Genomic DNA, 24,655 nt, shown 5'->3' with positions numbered 1-24,655 from the left:
GCAACCCTTTCCCATCATGTAAGTGCTGGGTTGTGTTGGGTTTATGTGGCAGTCACAGGGAGACTGTCGTACATTAAGCCTATTTATACAGCTTTTCTAACTGCAGCATACGTCTTCCTCTCTGCCACTGAATGGCTTTCCTTCCTGGACATCAGCAATAGGATTTTCTTCCTGTCTCCCTTTTCCTCTCTCTTCTTTCCCCTTTCTTTTCTTTTGCTCATACTTTTCTGTATTGCCCACTGCATCTCCTTTTTTTCCTAGGTCTCATTTCCACACCATTGTATGCTTTCCTTCCCTTTGCTCACCTCTTCCTTTCCTTGGGTCTGTGCCCCTACTCCAACTTTTTGTAGCTGGAGAAGCGACAAGTTTAACAGATGCCAGAAGTTAGCACCAAAACACAATTATAACCATACCCCTAGAACCAGGGAGCATCTTTCAGCATTCATTCTGAATGGCTGCCAGGAAGGCCAATGGTATCCTGGGGTGCATCAAGCATGGCATCGCTAGCCGGTCTAGGGAAGTGATTGTCCCACTCTACACTGCGCTGGTGCGGCCTCACCTCAAGTACTGCATGCAGTTTTGGGTGCCACAGTACAAAAAGGACATAAAACTATTGGAGAATGTCCAAAGGAAGGCAACAAAGATGGTGAAGGCTCTAGAGGAGAAAACATATGAGGAGAGGCTGAAGTCCCTTGGTTTGTTCAGCCTAGAGAAGAGGAGACTGAGGGGAGACCTCATTGTGGCCTACAGCTTCCTCACGAGGGGGAGCAAAGGGGCAGGCGCTGATCTCCTCCCTCTGGTGACCAGTGATAGAACCCATGGGAACGGAATGAAGCTGCGATGGGGGAGGTTTAGGTTGGATATCAGGAAAAGGTTCTTCACCAAGAGGGTGGTCGGGCACTGGAACAGGCTCCCCCGGGAAGTGGTCACAGCACCGATCTTGACTGAGCTCAAGAAGTGTCTGGACAATGCTCTCAGTCATATGCTCTGATTCGGCTGGTCCTGTGTGGAGCCAGGAGTTGGACTCGATGATCCTTATGGGTCCCTTCCAACGCAAGATATTCTATGATTCTATGATTCTGAAACAGATGCTACTCACCAACTTAATTTTATCAACATCAACTTTTCGTGATCCTCCTCACTGAGGCCAGGTCCTGACCCTTGGATCTCCCATGCTCCCAATGGTAGCAGCAAGGAGCCAGGATCTGCCTGGCCGACTCCTTGCTCTTCATCTCCTGGGACACACCATTTGCAAGCCATGGTGCTCAGCCTCTGACGAGCATTTCTCATCTGGCAGAAATGTGGAAAGCCAAAAAGAGCTGTCCCACGGGAAAAGTCCAGGCCTGGCGTCACAAGCTGGCTCATGATACGATAAGTTATCACTCTAAAATTTTCTGTTTTCTTTTCTAGTTCCCCTTCTCCTCACCACTGCTTTTTCCTGCCTTGCATGTTCTTTCTCTTTTCTTCAGTTGTCCTCTGCTTCTCTCTCTTCACATGTTTCTTCTGTACCACGCGTGCCAGTACACCAGATGGGAAAGTTCCCCCTCGACCATGTTGATAATATTGGTCTTCCTAGAAAGCTGTTCCCTGCCAAATAATTTATAGACCTATCCCTGTTTGAACCCATATCAGGCTCCTTAAGTTGGTGTGATAACATCCACATCCTCTTACTAGCAAAAAGTTCCAATAACTCCCTCAAGCTGTGGAGCCCTGACTGACCAGCTCTTGGTCAGTACTGCTACTGAAGAAGGATAAAAAGAAATGTGGGTAGATGGAGCCAATAAAAACCTAATAGTTATTCTTCTATAAAGAAATGTCACCCAGGTAGTGGAGGAAGGAGCTGGAGGGAGCTTTGTACTGTGGGTTCTGCAGAATCAGACATGAAACTCATCTCATTTTACCTTATTACTGACAAGCCTGCCACCAAAAGTGGGCACACAATAGAGAATTTAAAGTGAAGGACTCCTGCATCCTGTTGAAAAGCCTGTGGGAAATGGAAATCAGGAGCAACTTCAGTAGTGCAAAATATGAGACCACATACTCTTTGAGTATCCCCACATTGCTAGATAAAAGCAAGCCAGGCCAAGCTCAGAAGCTAATGATCTGCTTCTCTGCAAACCTGTTATTCCACTCGTCACTCCATTTTGGAGGGCTCCAGTCAGTTCTCTCCAGGGTGCTTCTACATGACAGCACGGATGTGAGCTGGTCCAGGCTGCTTGGCCTCATCTTTATCCATCAGCATAGGCATTGCCATAAAGACTCATGACAAAGAGCAGATGCATGAGCCTCCTCTGTTGGAAAAAAAACAAAGAGAAGGTGGACAGAAGTATACTAGCTGACCATGAGGCAAATACGAGCCCCATTTCATGAAACCGTGAACAAATCCAGTGTTGTCTGGGGAGATGTCAGTTCCAGGCAGGAAAATGTGCCGTTGTTGATTTTTATTTCACTTGAGCTGAAACCACGTGTACGGTCCTGAACGTGTGCATTCAGGAAGATAAGCTGGACCTCAAATGGGTACAGAGAAGAATGACTAGGATGATCAGGTGACTGGAGACACCATGACAAGAGTATGTGACATGTTTAACCTAGCAAAAACTAAAACCAAAACCGCTTCCCCTTGATAATCTATCTAGGAGATAAACTCCAGATGGAGAAAAATAACTATGCGAAGCACAGGAGAGTGTCAATGCATAAATAACACAACCATGTGGAGTGGAAACTGGAAAATTGTTTCTTGCCATAAAAGCACTGTCACCTGGAAAAGGAGCATCAAAGAAATGTTTTCCTATAGTTGTCTAACTGCTTTTCAGGTGCCCCTGATCAGTTTGCGTACATGGACATGTGGTGGTGTTGCTAGCAACAGAATGGCACCATTTCCCAAATCTCTTCCAGCGCTGTATCCCTGCAGTATTCATGAGCAAGAACTGAGAGATTTAAGGTGGGATTTGTCTTGCCCAAGTGTAGCTACTTCAAAGACAGAAAAAAGGACTAAGCTAATCACCCTGAGCTGTCATTAGTCAGTAGGGGCTACTCATACATCCCCTGCGTTAGGGTGGAACAAGCCAGCGCTGGGAAAAGCCCATCTCCTTCTGCTGATTATGCAGGGAACCGAGGGACATACCCAGATTTCTGCATCTGTCTCACAGGCATCTGAAGCTCAGTGAATCCCACAGCTGGTTTCTCCAGTCATCCTGCAGTGACCCAGCACCCCCTTCGCAAGGGCGTAGTCAGAGCAAAGCGTTGCGTTGCCTCTTGTGGGCTGGTTTAGACAAGGGCTGAGCAAAGAAAGTATCGCTAAAGTCACCCATCTGCGACCACTACTGCTCCGCAGCGTGACAGGGCAGTGTCTGCCTGTTGGCTGACCTAAACAGAAATGGCAGAAAGACAGCGTGCATCGCAGTGCTTCCAGAAGAAATTCTCTGAATTACAGCTGCACAGAGATAGCACCGCTGGTTTTCCACTGCTCAGCTTATTAGGAAACCACCAGCAACCGTGTCAGAAACAGAGACAATTCTTGACCCTCCATATTGCAGGATGACTCATGGAGCAGGTGGAGACGTCTAGAGTGACACTAGCGCTGACCTGATATCTGCCCCTTGCAGTTGGTGTTTGCACAGGAAACCTGCACCAGCCGATAGCGCCGGGGAGGCTGGGCTGGCAGAACAGCCACCTCCGGGCTGCGGGCAGCGACGGGCAGGCAGGCAGCAAACCTGTGGGAGGGTGGAGGAAGGAGGAGTTGACCTTCGCAAGGACAGAGTAAAATCCACCTGGAGGGAAAGAGCCGATGCAACGGGGCACGTTGGGGAAATGTCAAGGAAGTGGAGCTGGGTTCTCACATCACAAATCTGGGGGAAATTATTTCTGCCTTATTATGCAGTATATTTTATGGGAAGAAATGACACCATGTTTAATGCACTGGAATGTTTTCTTAAAATATACTGGGGTTTTCTTCACAGACCTCCTGCTTGGGACACATGTCTCCAGCCAAGGTTATCCAAGGTGAATGTCCTGCACTGGAGTTTTATATCTGACCATAGACAGATGTACTTGGAATGCTGCACATCCTCACTATGTGACCTCTTTATATTTCTCTGAACCTTGCACTGTTATGATTTCTATCCTAGTGTGGTTTACAAGATGGAAATCCCTGTTCTTTAAGGTAGTGTCTTGCTAATTGCCACACAGTCCTGGTTCAAACTTTGGACTTTGTCTCCACACACATCCCATGCAGGTTTATTGTACACCACAGTACCGTACAGAAATATTAAGGTCTAAATAATCTAATTTTAATTAATCTTGTGTGGGTCAGGAAAGCATCTGGCCATACCAAGACACAGCTCTATGCACATGAATTTGACCTTCCTACAGTCATGGTCTTCATACTCACTTCTCCCCCTACTCAGACTTACTTCTTTACCTGTCTCCTCCCATAGAAATTAAGATAACTATTAACATCCCTTTCTGTGTTGCTTGTTTTTGGGCACTTACTAAGTACTCTGCATGAATTTTCAAAATATAGCATTAGTGCAGTTTGCATCTTTATATTTTTCCACATTTGCTAGAGGCAGCTGGGCAATCCCACGGCATATGAGCAAAAGTCCCCAGAGCAGCAGAACAATCTGACTGTGTTCTGTTACCACCTCCGCTTACGGCACATCTTTTCTGAAACAATAATTTTGATTGCTTCTTATACATTTGTGTATGGGAAGAAGATATAATACTGTCTTCTACTGGAGGAAGATTATATTGGCCTTCAAATCAATTTCAATTTCTCATGAGTCTTCAATATAATTTTATTTCATCTTTATTTTTGGGTATTACATTTTCATCGCTTCATTCTACTTTAAAAATTGGAATTCTCCCGATGCCTTCCACAATGATAAATTAGTTGTAATTGGGAACATTGCTCTTGATGGGAGAGAGTGGTTTTAGGTTAAAAGTCCTAAATATTTTAATAGAATCCCTTTACTGTCTTCACTGTGATGTTGAAGGGTTTGAATTTTTGCTAGATCTCTTTCTTTTCCTCAGGTCAATGGAAGTGCTCAGGAACCCAGGTAGTGTGCAGCGCTCTGCCATTGAGCTTGTGCAGAATTTCTCAAAATCAAATGTTCAGCCTTGCTTTTACACTCTTGTTTACATACGCAGGTACCGCATGCACCGAACATGGACATTTGCATTTTGGGAAATGACGTGTCCACATTTGGGAATGATGCTTTGCGACAGCTTTCTGCTTTCCTCTGGAGATGTGAACCCCCCAGTAACACACTTAATCTGATTGACAGCAGATTCGATGGGGGTTTTTTACATACTGTAGTCTGTTAGAAGGATCTATGGATCTCACCAGTCTACATGCCATAGGGCAAGAAACATTGTTTTACTATACCAGCATCAGACCAAAAATCTGTTCTGAATTTCACAGCTGTCAGTAGAGATTTTTGCAATTTTTTCCACATGGTTTTCATGTGTGTGAAAAATAGACGGCTTGTCAACTTCTTATAAAAGACAACATATCAAAGGTTTTACCTTTGATATGGCAAAGTGGGAGTCTCGAATCTGGGAGTAGAGATTCTCTTGTAATGAGAATATTAAGCAAAATTTAGCAAGATGTAGATCAAGAGGTTTGGGGGTTTGTTTTTGTATTTTCCCCTAGTGAGGAACAGTTTCACCAGAGCAGGTATGAATTTTCATACAACACTTAGGGACCAAAGTTTCACTTTCTTATACTTCGGATCTACATTGCAATTTCATAGTGGAGTAGGGATGGCTGGCTAGTCCTGAATGTTTTCTTTTTTAAAATCCATTACTGGGATATCAAGGGAATAGTGTTATGTAAGACATTAGTTTTGAGAAGTTTGGCACTGATTACCAAATATGTATTCAATGACTTTGCAAATTAAGATCTATGGTCATGTATATAAATATATACACATAAACACATACAATACAAATAAATCAATAAATGTGAGAGCGTGTATGCACTTGCGCATATATATACACACACATGCTTTTTCTTAATGCACTACATGACTGAAAATATTTAACCCTCTGACTTCTGAGGCTCCTTCCTGGTAGACTAGTTCAAAATAGAGGAATTTCTGAAATGGAGATCTTGCAATGGCTATCTGTTCCTGGTAGAGTTTTCATAAGTTCCTTGCTTTTTGCTGTTTTCTGAGAAAGTCTCTGGCACTATCCCCCTGACTGTTGGTTTCTCTTCTCCATGTGATCCTGGTTTCCTTTAAAACACACAACTGGGTGGGCCTTAAAGTCACTATTAGTCATGCTTAGCTTAAGATTTTCCCTCCGGTTCCCCATCCATTGGGCTGCCAAGGTAAGAAAGGTGTCGTGCCTGTTTGGGTGGGGAGCAGGGCAGGGAAGATGGGCAGACATCAGGGTGTCCTTGGCTCCTCAACCTGCCCTGGAAGTGCAGGAATGACTGCCATGCTTGTCCCTTCTCTTCTGACCAGGTACGAACCCTCTGCCAACATGTCTTGAACTGTCTCCAAAGCCATGTTGTCTCAAGAGCCCTGTCCTTAGATAGGGTATAAACTGTACGGGTGGAAACAGCAAGGTGTACTGGCCAAAGAGAAGACATGGGAGAGGGAATATTTTGGTTTGGGAGCTCCCTTTTATAGGTGGGTTTGTCTGCATCAGTCTTACTGGTTTGGTTGAATGAGTAGCTGCGTGTGCAATCTTGCTTTAGAAGATATCCTCTTGCTTAAGAGGACACGATTGCATAAGGGCTATATGAAGAGATCTTGTGGTTTTAAAGGTTCTCATTGCTGGCTTATTCAGGGGAAAAGGTCTTACTTGGGGAGTGGTGTTTGGAAAGTCTTGTATAGATAGTGTTTGTTTTTGCCTCAGCACGCTGGTGGTCCTGATGTCAGCACAGCTGATAACGGGTTAGGAGTAGCATCCATCCAGGGGCATTGCGGTGCTGCCTTGGCTTAAGGCCATGGGAGAGCTCTGTGGTGGGTGGTGGCTTTTTGGGCCTGTTTTTTGCTCATGGCTTTGGAGAAGCCCAAGGTAATTTGAGGGGAGACAACAATAACACTTTTTGGCTCTTGCCAGTGTAAAGTGCATCACTGGAATTGGTGTCTGAGGAAATTCCAGAATTTTCGTATTTATCCCCTCCCATAGCACAACCCAAAGTACAGTTTCTTCTCCCCATCGCCAGGCTGCCCATGTCATGTCCTTGTGTGCTGCTGAGCTTTGCTGATTTTGAGTCAGGTCTGCAGGATCACTCCAGAAAGACAGGGCATTCAAGCTTTAAATCAGATAGTCAGAAAACAGGCACCACAGACCATGTCAGTAGGCCTTGAGCTTATCTTGCTCCCTGAAAGCATGTAGACAGATTGTCTTTGTGAGAGCACAGGCTGTTATTTGAGCTGTGATGGCCCTGAAAGTAAATGGTAAAATGACAGATCCTGGAGAAGGGTCTCAGTGAAGGTGGTAGGACTGGGCACACCATGTGGGTGTGTTCCCTTTGTCATTAAGGTTAGTGGCCTGCTGGAGCATGTACTTTCCACCTGGTCTCTGCACCTGGTTTTCCTTTCTGTGGCAACCAGTACACAAAGGTTTGGGGAGGGCTGATGCATGGGCTGGGTTTTTCCTGGCATGGAGTCGCGTGTAGTCGGAGCATGCCCAGGGAATAGGAAGGTCCACAAATATGGATGGCCAGAGTGCATGCTCCTACCCAGGTCCACAGGCCGCCCAAGTGACTGTGAAAGGCTGGTGTGGCAGCACTGAGCTATGTTCTCCACACACCACCTCCACTTCTGGAGGATCTAGGTGTGCCTGTGCTGTTGCTAGCAGCTTTATAAAGGGAATTCTCCATGCTTTAATGTCTTCAATGGATAGGTTCAGTGAGACTCAAAATTAAAGGGGGGAAAAAAAAAGCCAATCTGAAAGCACTGTTTTCTAGAGCATACTCACATTCCTGACCAGGGTTTATATTTTCCTTTTTAGTGGTGAGGGACCACCAGAAGAAAGAGGTCCAGCTGCAGTAATAAAGGACTTCAGAAGATGTATGATGGGTCTTGAATTGGATTATTTTTCTCATTCTTTCTGGACTGTTTGTACTTGTAGTCACCAAGACAAAAAAGCTACCTTGCAGCATGCAAACAGTATCTCAGCAATGAGCAAAGCATCCTTAAACATCCTGAAACTCTGGTGAGAGACTAGCTGCAAGGAGAAACCAAGCACAAGCAGGGATTTCTCTGTCATGAGAGAAGAGAAATGCACCTCAGAAGGAGCCTGGAGCTGGCGTGCCAGAGATGGTCAGGCTCCCTGCCTCCGGAATTGAAAGTTGGCAATAACGTAAGAAAAATCTGCACAGAGTGCAGATCCCCTCTTCAGGGATTTCCTTCCCTAAAATTTTGTATATTATGAAACACAGCTCCTTTCTGAGTGAATCATCCCCAGTTGCAGCTGCCATGGCTGCTCAGAAGAAGACATAATATCATCTGTTAACGTGCTCAACATCTCAACATCTGGAAATGCAGACAGCAAATGTGACGAGCAAACCTGCCAGCTGCCACTCTAAGCATTCAAGCCCTATGTGAGGCGATATGAGTGGTAGACAAAGGCCCGGAGTTTTATTTCTCAGCTTCAGAAACAAAGGCTCAAATTTTTCTCCTGTAAGCAGGAGTGTGACTTGAGTGACCAGGCTTTGGCCCCCATGCTAGGCAGTTTTATTCCTTCAGCTGTAAAATCAAAAGGAGAGGAAGAGGTGGTGGAAATCTGGCCAGTTTTTCTGAAAGGCAAAAAGGGAATTTGAAACAAAGTTAGTTATTTAATTTCTTTGGACTCCTTAAGCTGTTGACTGGGGGACGAACAGATGTGACTACATAACATCAGCTGCATGCAATTAAATATATTACTTGTCTTTGCAGATGTCCAGAGAGATTCCTGTATATAAGCAGCACAACTGTGTGAGAGGTTCAGGACTGCAGAGCCACGCGGGGACAGTCGTATCACCTGGCAGGTAACAGTCAGCACTGGCCAGAAAGCTGAAGTGCCTCAAACAATACTGGACTCTCTCAGGGAATCTGCTTTTGAACTTCCATTTACGCTGTGTTTTAAATAGGTTATCATTTAAACTGGCTTAGATATGATGCAGGAAATCAAAACATTAGCCCAGGGATGGTGCCACTATTGAAACAGCATCTGACTCCTCCTGACTGTGATTACACTTGGTTATTTTGGATGGATATTATTTCCACTCCTAACAGCTGGAAGGACAGCAGGTTGTTTCTATCTTGCCTATCCCAAAGGACCAAGAGAAGCATCAATAGCCCTAAGACACGGAGTAAAAGTCCAATGCCTGCTCTGCTGCCAGCACAACATGCTGTTGTAGCTTAAAGGATCGTGCACCTCAGAAGGAGATGCTGAGCAGTAAAATGTGCACCCCTTTCTGCAGACACTTAGGAGCTAAAGCAAAATAAAGCTATGGTAACAGGATTTATGTTGAGGAAGGCAGAGGATATACCATGAAAATGAATGGGATAATGCATTGCTTGAAATAAAAATGTGATGCTCCCCTGTCTGCTGTGACACCGCTCCATCAGGCAAACATAGCCACACATGAGCCTGAACCTGGGCTAAAAAGCAAATCTTAAGAGTGAGATTTCCTTGTGCTGAGGGCCAAGTGGTTCAGGCTGCAGCAAGATTGCTTTAGAAAATCTCTGTCTTTGGTGTAGCTCTGGACTGAAAAATTACCTTTGTCTAGAAATACTAGGGCTTCCTTGAATGACAGGAAAACATGCATATGAAGCAAGAACATTTGGTGTCACTTAGGGGTACCAGTCACTTAAAGACTTCATTTCCTGTTCTTACGTCTCCTTCAACCTCAGAAGTTTACTATTGCTTTAACTTTCTATGCACGTAGCTATTCTTAGATTTTTGTCTTCTGGAAAATTGAGAAAACATATCAAAATACTTTTTAAGGGGTAGGTGATCCCTTGAGGGACCTAGAGGCATTGCTAGTAATTTAACTGTCAGGAGCTTTATTTTTCAGAATAAATATGGTGCCTTTTTTTACTACATTTTTTACTATGATACTTCCACAGCAAAGAACCCTGGTCTTCAAATCTGTGAGTAGAGACATACAAGGATAACAAATGAAGAAATGGCATTAAATGAAAACATGGCATGTTATGCAAGTGTTGTTAAAGCTGCATGTGAGGATCCCTAATAAGGATGGTCTTGAATCCTTTTGCAAATAAATCATAATTAAAAAAAAAAAATCTATTACTTTATCTGCACCCCAGATTTTGTCTGATGTTCCCCACTATTTTGCTGGTGAAGTGAAGAAGAGAGCAGGATGTTCTCACACCTCCAAAGACATTTCTCTCTTGTGAAATGATGGCCCAGTTACAGAAATTCAATACCTGTTTCTTGGTCTTTCTTCCCCTGCAGTCTGAGGAGATTCCTTGTTAGCTGTGCAATCAATAAAAAACGTATCTTCAGCAACTAGTAAATCTAGTTTATTAAAACACAGGTTTGACAGTTAATTCAGTTGCTACTAACAAAGTTGTAGCGTGGTCAATACAAAAAAAAAAGTGACCTTATAAGTGAGATAGATACATATATACTCTAGATGCAAAATTATCTGATAATAGGGTGCACTGGATGGATACAGACAAAAACACGTTAGTGAGATTAGACTGTGGATAATTTTTTTCTGTTTCCTTGTAGCATTTAAGGTGTACAGTATCTTGTCAGAGGCTCCAAGATTGTCACTTGTCCCTGCTCAGGTCTACTTCTGACAGGGGAAAACCATGAAAAAAAGAACTTGTCCCCCCTCCTTCCAATTGTTTGTCCACTATCTCTCTGCACAGACTACCATCTCATTCCCATTCCCATTGCAAACCGGTGGTAATATTCCCTTTTCCTTCAATATCATGGGAACAAGTACTGCAGGAGTTCACATGGCACCATTAGGTCAGCTCTCAGGTATGCCACTGAGTTATTGAAATAAGGATTTGGAGCATGAACTTTAGTGAAGATTTATGATAAAATGACCAACATAGATTGACTTTGCAATTGAACATAACCCTCAGATTGCCAAGAGAAATGGGTCTTTCCCAGTGATTTTCTAAGTAATTTTCCACCTGATCAGCAATTATTTGTTTACTGCATATTTCAGAACTGAAAATAGCTAGCTGGAGTTATTTTTGTTTGGGAGCAGTGACATTCGGTTTTACAGAGTGCTTTCTCAAAAAAAGTTCAGAGCATTGAGAAAGTATCTTCATTGACAGAAAGTTTCCTTTGGATGTGTTTTACAGGAAAGGAAGGCTTTTAGCATTTTTGTTAGTTTTCATATGAAACAGGCTGCCTTCCCGGAAAATATGACACGACTTCTTGTCTTTTTTTATTAAAACATGAGATAATTCAAAACAAAATCTAAATGTGGTGAAACTGAGTTTGGAGCATGTTTTCACTTAATTGCAAGTGGTCTGATTTTTAGGAAATGTATTTTAGAAAATATTCAGAGACTTAAAAATACAAGCAGCCATTTGGTGGGATTTTTTCAAAGTACAGATAGGTGTAGCTCCCCATCACTTTTTAAAACAGCCCTCCTCCTCCTCCTCCTCTGCTGCCCATCTTTTCTCCTGGTCCTGGCTCAGTGCTTCCCCGTTGCATCAGTGCATATTTGATGTCAGGGAGGTCAAAGCAACTGGAAGTTAATCCTATGAAAAAAGGGACCAGATTCCTCCTCAGAGCAGGCAGGAGGTGAGGGGTTAGGGATGCCTTTGGCAGCAGTTCACTGTCAGACTGGTTTAGCTGTGCAGAGGAAACCACTCCCTAGCTACCGCTTTGGACCAAAATAATTTTAAAAGTTTGTCTCTGGATCCCTTCATGGGGACTGAGCTGCCTAAGCTCAGCTTTCAGAAAAGCACGGGCAACACCGAGCATGAAAACAAGTGTGGCAATGGTCTGGAAGGAATTGGCACACACGCGAACGACTGCAGCGTGCAGCCCAGTGCTCCGTGTGCCCACATCCTGCCCTCACTACCAGAAGACATCTTATTCATAGCGCTCCACGCCCATGCCGTCTGCTTGAAATCATTATCTCACTTGACAATCAGTGAAAAGTTAAGCAAAATACCTCGGTGGCCTCCTGCTTTGTAAGTCAGCCTCAGCAGAAATTATCAGCGATGTTTACATTTCTGTTATGTGCAACTTTTGGCCGGTGTTTGCAAAGGGAACTGACAGGGCGCTATGAAGCTGTTGGGTGTCACAGCATCTGAATCAGGCACCTCTGCACACACAGAGAAATGGAGCACAGAGAGGTTCAGACACACACACTGAGGTGGTCAGGTGAGCAGTTTCCCTTCAAGTCACTGGTTGAGTATTATGAATTGAAATAAATGGAATTTAGCAAGAAGGTAAATCCCTTTCAACCCCTCATCCTGGGGAGGGTGAACACTAATAGAAGAGAACCAAGGCTCACACCCAGGCACCTGACCTCTGATCATCCTGCCTCCGTTTTGGCCATCCCCAATGAGCTCCTTCCAAGACACTTTTGCTATAGAGGTGCCTGGCAGGGAGCAGCATGGCTGCACGCTGGCTAGCACCACACAGCCTCTGCCAGTGAATAGTATGGATCCAGTCCAGATGTCACATCGGGACCATATATATAGCATTTTGCAATTCTGCATCAGCTACCTGCGGTACAAACTTCTGATTCTCGCTTTGAAATTTTCAGCAGCGAAGTAATAGAGGACGGGGTCGAGGCAGCTGTTCATGGCAGCAAGGCACAGAGTGATCACCAGTGCTTTGTGTATGGGCAGGTTGGCCTGGCTGCAGTTGCTGCGCGTCAGGTGGAGAGTTCGCAGTATGTGATATGGCAGGAAACAGAGGAGGAAGAGGATGAGAGTGATGATGATGGTTGACAGTGCCTTCTTGTGACAGACTGCCTTCTTGCGCTGCGGAGTCTTGGACTTGAGCAGTGCTTTAATTGCAATGATGTAGCAGACAATAATTGTGCAAAATGGCAGAATGAAGCCCACGATGAGGACAAAGCTGTTCAACATGAGGAGCCTGTGTGTGTTGGAGGGGTGGAGGTCCAAGCACTTGGCTGGGCTGCTATACCCAGCGATTTCCTTGCACAACAGAGGGCTGGAGGCTCCCAGCACAAAGACCCATATGGCTGCGCATATTATCCTGGCATACTTCATGTTGGTTACTTTCCAGTGCTTGAATGGGTAGACGATGGCTAGGAAACGAACCACACTGAGCACGGTGAGAAAATAAATGCTGCAGTACATGTTCACGTACAAGGTGTAAGTCATGATCCTGCAGATGACATCACCAAATATCCAACGTGATCCCAACAGGAAATATGTGGCCCGAAAGGGCAAAGTACTCACAAACATGAGATCTGAAACAGCCAAGTTCTGCATGTAAATGTTTACTGAGGTCTTCCTCTGCGAAGGCTGGAAGAAAACATAAATGGAGAGGCCATTTCCAACAGCACCCAGGAAGAAGATAAAGAGATACATGATGGGATAAATGACTTGCTTGAAGCTGTCAATCGTACAGTTGAAGGAGCTGTTGGTGAAGTTGTCGTCTACCACCATCTCAGAAATATTCATAGTCAAGAGCCAAGCTCTCCGTCTTTCTGCCAAAGTAAAAAGAAGTGGTGTGAGTGCTGGGTTACAGGCTGGGCAGGGATTTCAGCTATTCAGGACTACTTTGCTGAGGGCAGAGATTGCAAGATGAAGATGGCAGTGGAAAGTAAAGGTTTGTTAATGAGTAATCACTTGGCGTAAAGCCCCAAACTCATCTATAAACAGTTTCAGTATTACAGCAACTGGTTGTTGTCTCAACCTATGAAAGTGCTGCCTTTTAAAGGTGAGTACTATGTGTGTGTTTTAATGGCAAATCTCTGATCTTCTCTGTGCAAAACAAGCCAACTTGCAGTCAGCCGTTCTGTAGCAGGGAGGTTTTGAGTTCCCAGTTACCTGCCATGGAAACATCAAAACCTGACCAGAAAAGAAATCACTGTCCACTGGTAAGTCTGCATTTCAAATTAGGATGAAAAGCCAAAATAATTGAATTTGTCTTTTGGAACTAGTGAAATTTTTCTGGTATGTTGTTGCCAGCATGTCACTGAACTTTCCCGAGCAATACCAGAGGTATATTGACATATGTCAGAAGGTAGAAATTAAGCACATTGTGACCTTAAACTCTGAGTAAATACTGTGCTAGTCATACATGGTTCCTTTTTTAATCCCTCCTCCTTACACTGTATTTCTTCTTTCCTGTAGATTTCTGATGGCTTTCTATGTCTCTTTTTGTGGGGCCTTTGCTTCATTTACCACTTTCTCAACCTTTTTTGTGCGCAACTGCTCTGCATCAGACAGTCATCTACACACACTGCAGCTTCCAGGGCAGCCCACGTTTGCAGCCCTAATGAAAATGGCCTGTGAGAAAATGGTCTGTGTTCAGAGAGTGACATTTTTCCTCCTATGAGGCTATAATTCAATCAAATCAAAACCACTCATCACCAAAACACTCTAAATAATAATTTTTTCCTCATTAGACTCTATTTCCTTGCTGAACTCCTGATTTCTTCTCTCAGCTGACCTGCAGCTCATAGTATTTTGAAAGGAAGGTTTCAGTATTGTTGCTTGTTTAATAGTGGGAGCAATTCCCTCTCTGCATCTGCCAACATATTCTAGAGATGAAGCATGTAAAATTTTAACCTAAAACAGCCAGAACTATGGGGCATTTCTAGACACACGAAGAAGAAGATTTTAATTTGCCCCAGTGAGAGTGATAACAGGTTGATGGTACCTGATTGTCTGGACCTCACTGGCTTCACAATTTGTAATTTATTTATTTGCACAGGTGGAGTCTGCCTAGGGGTTAAAGTGGGCTCTAGATTTGAGTGCTCTGGACTGCCAGTTACCCAGTGTAGTATTCCCGGTGTGCTGTAAACAGGAGCTAATTTGCAAACTCAAGCCATGGTGTGGGAGCCTGAGCTATATTCAGAGCAGCCCGTAGTATCTTCAGGGCAGTGTCTGCCTGTATCCCTTAATATAACAACCAGATGTGCCCCAGCAGTCACCTTTTATCCGGCCCCACTGTGACAGGGAGCGTGGGAAGCGTGACCACGGGACTGGGCTCCCAAGCAGCAGGACTTACCCACCCAGTTGTGAGATGGAAGCACGGTGGCTTGGGAAAGGGGGACATTCGCTCACATCGACATCATACCTATCACTGCAGTGCCTAAAATTATCCCTCCAGAAAATAAAGTTAATAACATCTATCGATCTTAGGAGCACTGAAGACTGGAAGTGGGCAAACTGGGTGTTGGGGCTCAGCAAAGCCCCAGCCTCAGTTAACACATGCTCCTAAAGGAAATCTCCTTATTCGAGATCCTCTTTCCCCATGGAGGGGTGAGACAAGGTATCCTTCCTAAAAATAAATCTTTTGCAATCAGAGGAATTTTGAATGGGTTTGGTTTTCCATACAAAGTGACTGTCTGACATACAAGTTTTCTGTGTGGGATCAAGGACCAGCTTTTCTCCTGACTGAAGCCGATGTCCCCATTTTGCAGGGAAACATCACAGTCTGAGACACTGCAAAGGGAAGAGCCCTTTTGACTGTGTTTTGCTATGGCCCAAGCATCCTTGCCTTTAGAAACCCCAAACCACAAGAAAATATCTATGCCTGTTGAAGCATTCCTGTTGTGTGGGCCACCAAACACTCCTCTGTGAACCCTGTGAGATAGAGGAGTCAAAGGAAGATGAAGAACTTGGAGCATGGGCCAATTCAAAGCCCTGCCGAGCACCATGAGTGATAGCTTGTGGCCCAACACTATCTGCTGAAAGATGGGATTAAGGCAACGAAAATTCAGTTGATGAAAAGCCTTTGGGTCCTTGCACCCAGAGGAGAGAACTACAAGCATAGAGGCTGAGGCACTTTGCTCAGGCTCTTCACATGAGATTATCTAGCTAACAATGACCATTGAAGCTTTACTGTGCTCCTTATTTCTCCTGCCAGCTAAAGAGCTTTAGGAAACTAGACGCACATGTGTAATTGAGAAAACTCAGCATCCATGGGTCTGGCAAGAAAGCCAGTACTCAGACTCTTCTCCAAATTATCCAAACAAAACTTTAAGCTGTTATAGGATGTCTAAGAGAAAGAGGCTGGGGACCAGTCATCTGGAAACTGTTAACTACCATGGTGCCTGCCCTCAGTCGAGTGCCAGGAATGACCTGTACAATTATCGTACGTAGATGCTTCTATTAACTGTTTTAACACACGGATTGATGTAGAAAGGAAGGTGCAATAAAAGATATATTTCACACAGGACTCTCTCAAGCAACCACAGAGGAGAAGGGGAGAATTCTAACCCTGCTTGAAGCCAAGAGCTGTTAATTAGCCAACTAAGGTGAGGAGATGGCTCCTAGATAAACAGAAAGAATGATATATGTAAGGACAGGCAATAAACTTTGTTTTCAGCAAGAGCGTCCACACTGTCTCCTGGGTCAGGAACGAACAGGGTGGGTTTTCGGTGAGAGACTGGACCCATAGGGTCTCCCAAAAGACTTCAGAAGGGAGATTGGCGGTAAGATCTAACAGCCCTCTGAGAAAAAAGAGGGCAAGAAAGGGACAATCTGAAATGAGAATCTCTCTTAAGTGGTACTGCAAGACTTCTCTGATGGAAACTCCCTAGCAGGAGATTTTGTTCCATATATGAGTTTCCTTGATGAAAGCTATCAAGTAGAAGCAGCTTACACATGTCCTGAGGCTCTGACAACCACCCTAGCAGGAGAGAGAGAGAATGTCAACTGAGCAAGAAAAAAGGAATTTTTTTCTGAAATAACTGGTCTGTAAGTAGATTAGACGTAGTTTGCTTGGTGTTTTTTCTTTTATTTACCCCTGTGAAGTCTTTTAGAAACATTTACAGCTTGATTAGTATGGCTTTTCTAAATAAATATTTACCTTTTATTATAAATTACATATATTATAAATTCTATCTATTTATTATGAATAAATATTTAGCCTTTTATCTTGGCCTGGCTTGAGTATGATTTAGGAGGATAACAGAAAGACATTCCTTGCCTAAGGTGAATATTAACAAATGGGTGCACAAACCAGGTGGGAAACTGATAGAGCAAAAATCAGAGGAGGTTGATTTGTTTAATTGGAGGAGATACTAAACTAATAAAAGTGCCCTGAAACTATCAGATTTTAAGCTCAAGATGCAGGTAGCAGTCTAGCGGCGGAGTGGGGGCTATCCCATAAACTGCCCAGCGTGCAATGCGTGTGGCTGCCTCCCCGGGACAGGTTTTGTGCGTGTGTGTGCAGGGCAAGGGGCTGCGGATGCGGTGGGACGAGGGTCCTTGACTCGAGGCAAGAGTGGCTCAGCCGGAGCAGGGCAGGAGCAGGTCTGCCCGGGGAGCAGATCTCATCAGATTTCTGTGCAGATTGCTTGGGGGTGCGGGAGAGGAGCTGGTGGTGGCTGTGGTCATTGTGGGCACCGAGGATGAAGGTAGGACCTTCACGGCTCAGCTATGAGGCAAGACAGCAGTTCACGTCAGACCCAGTGTTTCAGTGCATGGATGAGAGAGTAGAGAGGAGAAATTTAGGTACATAAGGAACTGAGGGACCTTTTGGGATAAAGACAAGCAATACAGAAATGAGAGATTGCACCATACCCAGAGTGCAGCCAGGCTGCCGGTGCTGTAGAATGAAAGGTTTGCAGAGGAGTATTTAATTAGAAGCAACAGGGGAGCTGTTAATTAGAAGCAACATGGGAAAGCAAGTGGGCAGGACTGACGAGACCTGTGAGGGCAGTGAACTGACATCTGGTGCACCTCTGACAAGGCCAGGAGGGAAATGAAGCCTGGCTGCGATAACTAGGGAAGGCAAATACAACTGACCACAAATCCAGTTGTCTGGCACGTGCTATCTTGAGTGACTGATCAAAAGCAAACCTTACATGTAATTCTGCACCGATGCTCAAAGCCCAAAATGTCACAGGGGAGCTGGAAGGCTTGGCATGAGACAGCAACCCTGGTGCAAGGGGAACCTCAGAGACCTGCTCTCAGAGAGAGGATAATCAATGGAAGCCTGTGTTGCCATGCTACCAGCTTTATGGTAATGATAGTGTAGGATGCACAGGTGGAGGAGTGGCACTGTGCATGAAGGACTATATAACTTGCAACAGCATAAAAATATTATGGCTAAAGAGAAACACTACAGAGTTCTTGTAGGAAGATATCCCATACACTTATAACAAAAGTATGGTACTAGGAATGCAGTGCTGAACTCCTTATTATGATGATGGCAGTCATCAGAAAATGTTAACTGAGAGTAGGAAGCTGAAAGCAGGTAGCAATAGCAGGAGATTTTGGGTACCTTTGTAAAGATGTGATGTGCAGCAGAGCGAGATATAATGTCCGTGTGCAACTAATGCCTGATTCCTAGAATAATTAGTCCTGCAAACAAATCCATAACACAAGATGCTATTCTACATTTGATCCTTAGTGCTTCACAGATCCTAGTTCAAGCAGGTTTTGGTGGAGGGAGTCCTGTACTGGTAATCACAGTAGAGAGAGGTTTGGCAGTGTTGTGGGACAGTTAACCAGTCCCAGAAGGAAGAAGCCTACATAATTTTGGGAGCTGTTTAGAAAAACAAACAGAAAATTCAACAAAACCTATGTTAGAAGCCTATATTCCTAAAGAAATAGACATTTTAATAAATATTGAGCCCTATGTCTATCGGTAGAATAGTTAGCAAGACTATTATAGGGAAAAGATCACCATCTAGAAAGCAGAAGGCTTGTCCAAATCAGAACAGGAAAGCCTGTATCATGAAAGGTCAAATCTGGAGAGGAAGCTGAGAGCATTAAAAATAAAAAAGTGAAAAGCACCCAGTAAAGGATGGTCAGGCTGACAGTAAGCTTAGTAAACACATTGAAAAATGAAAGACTGCTTGGGAATTGGCAGGGATGCTTGACGGCAAGAGACATCTTAGGGACAAGGCCATAGCAGAGAAACTCAGTGAATTCACTCTTCCCCACCAAAGATGTTTGGGTATTTTCACACCTGATGCAGCAAACAGGTCAGAGGAGCCAGCTCCACTCAAGGGGTGTACACAGGAAACATTAAACTGACCAGATAAATGAGAGTCCAATAAGTAATGAGGACCAGATGGCATTCCTACCAGTATCCCAAAGGATCTCAGATGTGAGACTGCTGGCCAAGGCACGCAACCCACCATTACAATCAGGCGCCGTGTCAGGGGACTGGCACGTCACCAGTGCAGATCTTGTCTACAAGAAGGGCTTGAGAGGGCAGCTCGAGGGCCACGAGTCATTTGCCTCAGTGCTGGGAGCTACCGACCGCTGAGACTGATTTCCATCTCTGGTATGTCGTGAGGTGTCTGTAATAAAGAACAAAGGTGCTGAGCTCATTCAAACACCAGTCTGCTGAGAAAGAGTCAGCATGTCTTCTGAAAAGGCACATCCTGCCCCACTCACCTGCTGAAGGGCTGTGAGGATAATGGATGAAGGGGGCCCAGTGGTCATTTTATATGTATATATGGATATGTATGCATTTATTCAGTTGCATTTGTCAAAGCCTTTGACAAAGCTCTGCACCAAGGGTTTCTTAAAGAACTAAGTTGCCAGAGAGATGGAAGGCATGTTCTTCTGTGGGCTGTAAGCTGGCTGAAGGGTAAGAAATGTGGGGCTTAATGAATCAGCAATATGGACCTCTAGGGTTTGGTACTCAGATCAGATTTATTCAAATATCTTTATCAATAACCTGGAGAAGACAGTTATCCAGGTTGGCAGATGCCATGCTGAAAGGGTGGCAGATGAGTGTTAGTGTATTTTAATATAAGTTGATGCATGCTGGGAAAAATAATCTAAACCATGCCTACATGATATGAACTTAAAACTGGTTGTTACATTCAGGCAAGGGCATTTGGCACTGTCATCATTGACCATTTACTGAAGTAATTTCTGCATTGGCTGCAGCAGCAGAAGCAATGAAAAATGTCAGCAAAATGAGAGGCATCATCAAGAAGGCTATGGAGAGCAAAGTAGGGTATCACCTTGCATAAAACCTCCATGCATCCCCATAGTGAGAAGTTCTGGTCTCTACACCCAAAAAGAGAGAAGGTGCAGAGAGGGGTAAGTGAAACGATCAAGGAGACAGAGCAAGGACTAAAAACCCTGGGACTCTTCAGTATGGACAGAGGAAGGCAGGATGTGGTCAAGGTTTACAGAGTCACAAAGGTGGTGGACAGTGTGAATGCACATTGTTTTTCATAGTGTCCCACGGTACTGGGACTTCGGGTGCTCAGCAGAGTTGTTGGGAGTCTGCTTTCAAACACGTAAAAGCGGGTGCCCCTCTGAGCAGCGAGGAACGGGCAGTGCCGGGAGCTTGCTGCCACAGCAGGCATGCATCAGCAGGGTCAAAACAGGACTGGACAAATTCAAGGACAATAAATGGGAAACAAAAGACTGGGCAGGGATGTACTCTCCAGCACCTCTGGACAGCAGTCAGGATGTTGGGGAAATGCAAGGGGAAAGCACTCGGGAAGGTGATCAGACTCCCCGTGTTGTCTCTCGCCAGCCTCACTTACTGCCACCATCAGAGATTGAATATTGGGCTAGAAGGACACAGGTCTGAGCTGCCAGCACATTTCTCACAACTTGCCCCATAGTTCCCGGCAGTGTCACAACCACAACTGACTTCACTGTGTTACGCCTAATTCCTACTGGTGAAGTCAGACCAATGCCTGTAAGCGATACTAATACAGACATTCCACCTTGTACGTCAAAAAGCTGACACTGGGAAAGCGGCGCTAGTCAGCAGCCCTGGGCTACTCCCAGTTTTAGTGGGGGGCTAAACCAAGAGCAGTCAATCAAATCATCCAGCATCTCAGCAGACAGTGGGATCGATTTCTGTGCCGTGCCTGGACGGAAGGACACGCTCCTTTTGGAGAGGTGTGGTGGAGGGGTGCTGCTGCTAAAGGTGTAAATATGAAACCTCCGCTGTCTCTAGAGGAGTAAACACAAAACTCTCCATTTCCAAACTGCTGATCTTAAATTTACTGCTTGGAAACACTCTGTTCACCATAACATGAGGAACTACCAAGGAACCTATTTTTAATAAAGTGTTCCGCATATGCAAAGTTAAATAAGGAAATCAGTCTGCTCATTCAAAATATAGTTCTTTGCTATGTTAAGTGATAAAGATCCTCTTATGCCAGGAAAAAGAGATACTCTGTGCATCTATCACAATAACCCTCTGTCTGAAGAGGACCCTGGGCACGACCGTCCCATATTCATTACCTAAATAGGAAGGCAGTTATGATATTGCTGATATATAGGAGATCCCTTGCATTTGCCACGCACTTCTGAGAAAAACAGAAGTTCTCATGTTTTTTTTAAAGTTCCCATTGGCTTTCTTTCTAGCATTCACTTTGTGTTTCAGGACCAGCGTTACCAAGACTAAGTGTAACAGAATGTAATGTTTAGAATTAACACTGAATTCATCAAAGCATGGCATTTTGTTAACCTTTCAACATGCACAATAATTAATAAAAATCAGGAGTCTGACATTTAACAACTTTTATTTTAAAAGTTTGCCATAAACCAAATATATATTTTTCATCTAGTTAAAAAAATGAGACTCACTTAATCAGATACACTTGATTTTTATCTTCCATCTGGCAAGCATTCCTAGTTACATAAATCTACCTTTTTTTCCTGCCAAAACAAAGTTCTCAAGACTGGCTTTGTCATAGAGAAGTTTAGACAACGATCACAGCTTCTGGCAAATAAAAAGTTTACTGTGAATAATAAGAAATATAAGTAAGATGGATTTTAACTATTGCAACCATTTTTATCTATATCAGAAAAAGCAAACAAATCTTGTCCTACCTCAGCTTGTGTGCCTTCTGGTGTGTTCAGTATTTCCTTCTTCTGCTTGCTGTTGCTCACAACTTTCAGTTTTGTTAGTGGAAAGGAAAAACAGACAAAACTTGATGCAAAACCCAAGTGCTATTTATGCAGAAGCCACAAGAAAAGCAATGAGTAAAAGGAAAGGGAGGTAAATCCTGATTAAAAGATCTTACATCTTCTTAAAAGAGAAATATTCTCAGCAAAAGGAGTGGTGCTGGCAATCACATGGCAATCTTTCATAATTTTCACCCAATGAAAGAGGCTCTGCAGCTACGTGTCATGTTGGGAAGCTTTCTGGATTTCTGTATTTGGGCCCGCACTTCTACATATGTGCTTTCAATAATCAGGGTTGCTTGAAATATTAGACATCCCTCTATAAGCTTCACATGGATTGTTAGAGATTCCAATTCTTGGAATTGTGGAGAGGACACATGCCAAGGCTTCTTTCCCAGGCTTTCACTGTAGAAATCACAGGAAGAACAAAATTGTAAGCAGACTGCTAGGGATTGATGTGTAATGTCATTCAGCTCATAGTTCAAGGCTGAGGATACAGAGCTGAGTGACTAATTTTCCTTGAATTTTGATAGAAACTGAATATATAGCTGTTAGGCCATGAACAAGTGGCTGCGGCGAATGCCTTACTGCCCCTTAATGTTTTCCACTTCTCAGTGGAGCAACACTGACTATGCAGATGGGTGTTCCTAGCCCACTGCCGTTGTGAAACAGGTATCTATACATACTATAGGTATAACAGTTTGGTTATTCCTCTTCTGTGCTGTCAGCAAATGCATTCAAATGCTTTCTGGCTGCTGCGCTGTATTTCATCTTGGCAGCAGGTTAGGAGACCACACGAGGCTGCTTACCACAGTTCAGCAGATGGGGAGTCTCCCAACAAACCTTCTTGCCACCCACATTTATAGTTGTCTACACCCCAAAGTGCTTTGGATAATGGTTGTAATTTCACCTCCATTGGCCACTTGTGCCTGATTTTCACTTATTGCCAAGGCTTTTCACTCTGGTTGTATGCATGGACTTGAGAACAGGTGAAATAGTCCTTTGGGCATGCTCCCCATGCGCAGTCGCGGTGGAAATGTGCAGTGGCTGCAAAGACTCGTGTCACCAGAGTTCGCAAACCTCTAGGACCAGGGAGGAGATACTTGCTTGCAAGCAGCTCAGTGTTTTGGTTTTTTAGCACGGGGCTGAAAAAGGACGTGGAACACCAGCTTAGGTGGTAACTAGTCTAACACCTTTGATCTTTGGGATGAGCACAAAATCCATGAGTGGTGGTTTTGAGCATTTGCCTATATTTGCTTTGACAGTGCAAAGTAAGCTTAAAAGCTTACAAAGTAATCTCTCGCCCTGATAGAGATCCACGTCAAGTGAATTTCAAGGTGCAGCGTGATGGCGAATTAGGACCCTCCTGAGACCATTCCACTGGTGCCTAACTAAGACATTGCCAGCCTTCGTGGCACCTAAGCCATAGGTGTCCTCTTCCAGCTACGGTTGCACTGGCTGCTTTGGTTACCATCCCAGCTGTTTCCCTGCCTGCCAAGGTCTGCCTGCAGAGCGGCTCATGTGCATGTCCCTAATCCCGTTCGGTCACTGAGGCATCATAGGCACCTGAAATAGGAGACGTCTGTTCACCCAGCCCATGTGGACTGAAGCAGGGTAGAAATGACCCCATGAGTAGCTTTGTGGGCAGATGAGCCCTTTGGGAGGAAGACATGATGTGCAGCAGAAAGCAGCATGGGGTGTGACCACTTCAGCAGTGAGGCCATGGCCAGAGGATAGCTACGGCCTCGACATTCACTCAGGACATGCCCCAGTAACTGGGACTGCATCTTATCTGCAACTGGCAGAGACTAATTTAGGCACTGCAGTAGCAGTCTGATGACATCTCCATCACATGGCATGCTGCGATAATCACTCTGGGACTGATAGCCAGGCTGTTCTCAGATACACAAGGTCAGAGACCGAAATATGCGGAAAAGTTAGACATTGATCACATATTATTTTCCTGAGTGTGTTTTGAGAACATTTCTTTCATCATATGATACAGTTATCATTGTTGCCTGGATAATTTTCCACATTCACCTTCTTAAACACTCTGCTTTCTGGAGACTACCTTTTCCTTCCTTTTTCAAGTAATTCTGTATTTTGCTTTTAGCCTGGCTTTGAATAAATGGGGTTGGCTGCCAACTCACTCTGCACCTGACGAGCTAGATCCGGAGTGACTGGTTGGGATTTTTTAGAAACAGTCACTGGATGACTCAGCTTCCGAGAGGAGTTTATTACATTTCTTACTAATAAAAACTTCAGTAATTCTGGAGAAGACATCTCACAATATCATGAAGAATCTAAGACTTTTGTGCTATGCATATATCGCACATTCAACAGTTAACAGCCTAGATTATTTCTGAAGTTTGAGTCCCATAAAATGCGTAGACGGTCCAGGACACAGCAGAGTGCAAACCACCCCTCTGGGCTGCAACTATTCTCCGCCTCCGTTTCTGTTCCCTTTTGCATTCCTGGCTCTGTGACAGCTCAGTTTTAAGACAGAAGAGCAGGAGGGGGTGACTCATCCTTTTTCTTCCCCTTCCTCACAAACCCACCTCCCCTCCAGCCCTGCGCAGGAGCACTGCCTGTGAAGGAGGGCTCCGCTCCCTCCAGCCCACGGCAGCGAGCAAAGCCACCACTGCAGGCTCTGGATCCCT

At 44.4% G+C, this 24,655-nt stretch overlaps 1 protein-coding gene across 5 annotated transcripts; it reads right to left on the bottom strand.

The window, feature by feature from the left end:
- Positions 1 to 1,818: 1,818 nt before the first annotated feature.
- CYSLTR2 (cysteinyl leukotriene receptor 2) lies at positions 1,819 to 22,395 on the bottom strand. Of its 5 annotated transcripts, XR_012833316.1 has the most exons (5): positions 21,921 to 22,395; positions 12,673 to 13,627; positions 10,337 to 10,440; positions 2,120 to 2,291; positions 1,819 to 1,984 (listed from the first exon to the last, which is right to left on the bottom strand). XR_012833316.1 is itself a non-coding variant. In XM_075741845.1 (3 exons), the coding sequence occupies exons 2-3, from the start codon at positions 13,599 to 13,601 to the stop codon at positions 10,437 to 10,439; spliced, it is 933 nt and encodes a 310-aa protein (XP_075597960.1). In that variant the 5' UTR covers positions 13,602 to 13,627; positions 21,921 to 22,395; the 3' UTR covers positions 9,564 to 10,436. The 5 variants fall into 5 exon arrangements, 3 of the variants coding, with proteins under 3 accessions (XP_075597960.1, XP_075597961.1, XP_075597962.1); XR_012833317.1 differs by lacking the exons at positions 1,819 to 1,984; positions 2,120 to 2,291 and adding an exon at positions 8,541 to 8,755; XM_075741845.1 differs by lacking the exons at positions 1,819 to 1,984; positions 2,120 to 2,291 and having other exon boundaries at positions 9,564 to 10,440.
- Positions 22,396 to 24,655: the final 2,260 nt, after the last annotated feature.

The sequence above is a fragment of the Balearica regulorum genome, chromosome 1 (assembly GCF_011004875.1).
Source record: "Balearica regulorum gibbericeps isolate bBalReg1 chromosome 1, bBalReg1.pri, whole genome shotgun sequence".
NCBI lineage: Eukaryota > Metazoa > Chordata > Aves > Gruiformes > Gruidae > Balearica > Balearica regulorum.
The sequence above is the reverse complement of the archived record's forward strand: the minus strand, read 5'-3'. Positions and strand labels throughout refer to the sequence as shown.

Coding starts and splice junctions, on each gene's coding strand:
- CYSLTR2 (XM_075741845.1), bottom strand. CDS start 13,601: ATGAATATTTCTGAGATGGTGGTAGACGACAACTTCACCAACAGCTCC.